The 5,521-nt window shown below is 34.8% G+C and overlaps 1 protein-coding gene across 2 annotated transcripts; it reads right to left on the minus strand.

Moving 5' to 3' along the window:
* Positions 1-692: 692 nt before the first annotated feature.
* On the minus strand, positions 693-4,754 carry LOC127104979 (copper-transporting ATPase HMA4). Of its 2 annotated transcripts, XM_051042127.1 has the most exons (8): positions 4,712-4,754; positions 4,293-4,504; positions 2,772-3,977; positions 2,498-2,665; positions 2,138-2,392; positions 1,897-2,019; positions 1,331-1,819; positions 693-1,111 (listed from the first exon to the last, which is right to left on the minus strand). In XM_051042127.1, the coding sequence occupies exons 2-8, from the start codon at positions 4,497-4,499 to the stop codon at positions 707-709; spliced, it is 2,853 nt and encodes a 950-aa protein (XP_050898084.1). In that variant the 5' UTR covers positions 4,500-4,504; positions 4,712-4,754; the 3' UTR covers positions 693-706. The 2 variants fall into 2 exon arrangements, with proteins under 2 accessions (XP_050898084.1, XP_050898085.1); XM_051042128.1 differs by lacking the exon at positions 4,712-4,754 and having other exon boundaries at positions 4,293-4,533.
* Positions 4,755-5,521: the final 767 nt, after the last annotated feature.

The following is a 5,521-nucleotide window of genomic DNA, read 5'->3' on the forward strand; positions in this document are numbered from 1 at the left end:
TTGGTGGAATGGTATTTCTCTTCTTGGCTCGAACAAGCTTGCTAGTGCCAATTGATTCTCTAAGTGCCTTATTAAGTAACTAGGTGACAATATCCAAACTACTTTTTGAGAGGTCCAATGGATTGAAAATATTCTTCTAAAAACTTGTTTCTCAAAGTTGTTTATGTTCTCAAGTCAAGAAGGTCATTTTATGGATGACACGTTCTCTTTGAAGATGGTATTAGTGGTTAATATTTTAGGTGGAAGAGATGTATTTTTATTTTGGAGAAGATACATGAAATAGTTTGATGTTGGTTCTCGAAGGTGTCACATTTTCTCAGGGGACAAACTCTTAGTAGTGACTTCAAAATCTTAGGGTTGTTAATCGATTAACTCAGGCTATATAACTCTTCTTACTCAAATTTTAGAGGAAACCGCACTAAAATTTTAGTTAACACAAATAAAAGTTAAAAATGAATTTCGAACATAATATTAATATAATTTGTTTTGTGAGTAAGATGAAGTGACATACATCACCTAAAACTTTATATTACAAATAAAAAAAACTAGGATGTGTTACTATGGCAAAGACAAAGTCTAAAAATAAACGAAGCAACTTTTTTTGTTGTTGTTTTGAATGACATATAAACAAACCACATTGTTAATCTAAGCCTAAAACAAAAAGCAACGAAACCTAGATGAGACTTCAAGGAGATAAAATATGGACTTAAACACTAGACAAACCATAATCCATCTTCAAAGGCTTTTTATAAAACATCAACAAGAGTGATGAAGAAACCACACTAAGTGATGAAGCAGCCATGCAAGCACCAGCAAGCCATGGAGGCAACCTGATTCCAAAAAAAGGGTACAAAACACCAGCTGCAATTGGCATACCAAGAATGTTGTACCCAAAAGCCCATATATAGTTGAGCCAGATCCGAGATATGGTTTTTCTTGACAAATCTATTGCTGTAATCACATCTTCTAAGTTGCTTTTGACAAGAACCACATCAGCTGCTTCTATTGCTATGTCTGTTCCAGCACCAATTGCCATACCAACATCAGCAGCTGCTAAAGCCGGCGAGTCGTTTATTCCATCACCTACCATTGCTACCATCATTCCTTTCATCTACATTCAGTTTCACTTTCAAATATTACAAACTTATCAAACATCAAAGGTGTTTCATATAGAGAAACCAGTTTCGTCTTTGAGGTGTGCAAGACAGACCGCCTATAACAGTGCCTCACACTTTTTCAACTGAAACTAACTTCAGCTTCTTACAGAGAGCATCTCAAAAATTTGAGACGGCTACGAGAGAAACATATAAGATGAAAATAAGACTCTTACCTGCAAGTCCTTGACTATATCAGCTTTTCCAAGAGGATCTATCTCAGCAAAAACCTCACTAATACCAACTTCATTTGCAATTGCATTTGCAGTAGCCCAATTATCACCAGTAACTATGATGGTTGAGATGTCCATGGAGTGAAGAAACGATACGACACTCTTTGCTTCTGGCTTTACTGGGTCAGTTACAGAGAATGCTCCAACAATTTTTCCTTCAATTGAAACCAATACACAAGTTCTGGCAAGAGTTTCGTTCTCGGATAAGTACGTCTCCACCGTGGAACTTATTGGTATATCAAAAGCATGCATGAGTCTCTTGTTTCCAACTAGAACTGTTTTTTCCTTAACTTTTCCACTTACCCCACTTCCCACGTGTACTTCAAAGTCATTCACATCTAGTACTTGATCTTTGCTAGAGGATCCGAAACTCTTGCGCCGTCTCTTTGCATATGCAACAACAGCTTTTGCAATTGGATGTTCACTATTTGCCTAAATTTTGTGGTGAAAGCTATTCATTACTAAACAAGAGAGAATTCAAATAAACTATGCAACATCTAGAACAATACCTCCACAGAAATAGTCATGTCACATAACTCCTCCATAGAAAATTTAGAAAACAGCACTACCCTAACCACCACTGGTTTTCCGATTGTCAATGTCCCAGTTTTATCAAACACAACAATTTTCACCTGAATCATGAAAAAAGGAATAGAATTCCAATTATAAATAAAGTGAAAGTATAAGGACTATATTGCAATGTAGCATGATCTTAATCTCCAATAATTTAAAGGCTTCGCGTGCTATTACCTTGTGTGCTTTTTCCACTGCATCTCCACCTTTGATGAGCACACCTTGAGAAGCACCAACACCTGAAGCAACCATGATTGCGGTTGGTGTAGCTAGACCGAGAGCACATGGACAAGCAACAACCAGTACAGAAATAGCGAACTGCAAAGCAAATTCAAATGAATCCATAGCTTTTGGAATCCAATTTTTAGGGTATAAACCCGCTTCTCCAGGAATAAACCATCCAAGCCAAGTTATGAAGGCTGCAGCAACAACCTAAAAGGAAAAGTGATTAGTTACATTCAATTATGCAATGCAAAGTGCTATATCTATATCGCAACTATAGACACTATTTAACTAGTCTTGAGGAAGAACACTCACTATTGGAACAAAAACCCTTGAAATATCATCTGCAAGTTTCTGAACTGGTGCTCTTGCAAGTTGAGCAGCTTCTACAAGTTGAACAATTTGAGAAAGCGCCGTCTCAGATCCAACATGAGTTGCCTTGACCAGTAAGCAACCATTCTCATTGATGGTGCCACTGATAACCTGTTCATCACATGAGTACAATGTTCTCAGCTATGAAGCACCGACACAGACGCATCTGACACACTATAACTAATCATAACTAGAAGTTACATCATATGAATAATACCTTATCTCCTGGAACTTTATTAACAGGCCTTGATTCACCTGTGATCATACTTTCATCCACACAACTTTTCCCTTTTATAACAATACCATCAGCTGGAATTTTAGCACCGGGAACAATCTTGATCATGTCATTCTTTTGTATAAGTTCAGTGTCGATTTCTGTCTCTCCAACCACATTTCCATTAGTATCAAAATCTAGCAAATAAGCTTTATCAGGAACGAGTTGCACAAGCTTTTCTAAAGCAGCTGATGTTTTCCCTTTCGCCATAATCTCCAAATATTTGCCTAATAGAATAAATGATATCAACATAGAACTGGTCTCAAAGAAATCTTGTCCTTGAAATGTAGCCGAAGTTAGCGTTTTAATTACAACATATACTGAGTAGAAATAAGCAGCATTAGTTCCGAGTGCTACCAGCACATCCATGTTCGCAGACCATCTCCTTAGTGAATGATATGCGCCTAAATAAAACCTTTTGCCAACAATGAACTGAACAGGACTGCTGAGGATCCATCTCAAAAACAATCCTAGAGTGAACATGTTATGGATCTTATAGTTTAACCAGATACCGTATGGAGGAAGCATAGGAAGAATCATGGAAAACATAAACACAGGAACAGAAAATAAGCAGCTTAACAAAACTTGGTTTCTGTACATGCGAATTTCATTCAACTTCTCGCTTGCTCTATTTCCCGAATTAGTATGCAAAGTTGCTTGATACACACTATGACCACTACTAGCTTCATGAACACACTGTATAAGAAATCTTGGACCTGTAATATCCGAATCATAGCTAACTGTAACTTTCTGTTCTGTTAAATCCATTTCAACACGATTCACACCAGCAGCTAAATTAAGAGAAGAAACTATAACATTTAAATCTTCTGGTGAATCTATACCTTCAAGTTTTAGATGCACTTTGTTCATATCGTTCCTTGAACTAACAAGTTCTGCTCCAAAACCAGCATCTTCTACAGCTTCAATTATTTTGTTGGTATCAACGAATATATGATCAAAGAGTACTTTTGCTTCATCTAACGCTAGACCAACTATCGCCTTTTTCACTCCTTCAACCATTTGCAAGGCATGCTCAACAGATTGAGAACAGCTTGTGCATGTCATTCCCTTGATCTTGATTCGGCATTCCGATATTTCTTCTCCCTTCAGCTCATTTACTTCAATTCTAGTTTCTTCTATTTCATTTGCCTACAAATAATTTGCATCAGAAATATCACCACTTTAAGTCACTCGAAAGAGATTTAGAATTACTGTTAGTATCTGCATCACACTTTTCGATTGTTTTTGTAATATGAATCGTCTTATCTTATAGTAACGGACGAGATCGAAAACTACATGCTTTTCTCACCGCACGGAATCATGATACAAAGTAAATGTGCAAAAAAGGCGGAAAATAAATCTTTACAAGGAAAAAGTATTCTTTATTGAGTAAATCACATTCTAAACTTGGAGACTAATACGAATATAAGTCAAAAGATTACACTTTTATGAATGTTGTCTTACATTAATCAAATTCGCGTGAAGTGGCGAAACCATGATGGTCTTAAGGCTTCTCTTAATTTTAGAATCAAAACTCTTGATATCATTTATTTGAGGTGTAAGCAGACCAAGTCGACCAGGTGTATCATCTTCTCGAGTCTCCAACAGCGGTTTCTCAAGATCATCAAACCCTTTCGCGTCTATGTTTTCATCCAGAGACCAAGACTTCATTGATCCTGCAAAAAGATTCCAAGAACACAATATAACACACATAGAAACAAATCAAAAATTTGTAACTATATTTCAAATTGAAATGAATATTGAGATAATAATAATAGTAATAATAATAATTTGATACGACAAAGAGAAGAAGAAGTGTGTGATTGTGATGAATGAGAGACAAAGAGAATGAACACAAAAATTGGAAGAAAATCTAGGATTACCCGAATCGAAAGGGGAGGGTTATTTTAGTGTGATTGATTCTTTAGTATCGAAAATAGAAGTTGAAAAGATGAAAATTATTGAGTTTGGAGTGTTTTTGAACTTTTGAATTGGTAACTACCAAGCCGTTTTCTTTTCCCACCAAAAGTTTGGTTATTGACTGTTTTGCCCCGACCATTTTGGATGCTCGTTGAATCTTTTAACCGTTTAATGTTTGGTACCGAGGACAGTTTCGTCATTAAATCATAGTATCCGTAATTTTTCTCGATTTACAAAGTGGAACAAAAAATCTCAACAAAATCAGTAAATAATTATGAGGAAAAAGTGAAAAATTTCAAATTTTCCTTAATTATTATAATTAATTAGATATGAGATATTAGACTAGACTAGATTTTTCTTATCTCGTTTGAGAAACAAAATTATCAATTTAAAGTAGTAGTTAAGAAGTAGATCAAATGTTTTTTTAGAATCTAATTGATCTATATCAACGGTGTCAATAAATCACAACCACTAATATATTTAAAAGATTTGATTTTTATTTTAAAAATTTACAAAATAACAAACGGATAAATGTGATGCATTGATAGTGTAAAAATTCTTACACTGACTATGTATAATAATTAATCTCATATTTTATGTTTGAATTTTGTAATGATTTGTCCTTTAACATTAGGTGATTTTGAGTGCACAAGAAAGGTTTTGTTCATATTTAATCACTTTAGCATATTTTCTATATAAACCTTAACATTTAAGAAAAAAGTTTTTTTTAAAATATTTAATTTATAATCTCAAAACATATATTTATCTTGCTT

This window comes from Lathyrus oleraceus, chromosome 7 (genome assembly GCF_024323335.1).
Source record: "Lathyrus oleraceus cultivar Zhongwan6 chromosome 7, CAAS_Psat_ZW6_1.0, whole genome shotgun sequence".
NCBI classification, from domain to species: Eukaryota; Viridiplantae; Streptophyta; class Magnoliopsida; order Fabales; family Fabaceae; genus Lathyrus; species Lathyrus oleraceus.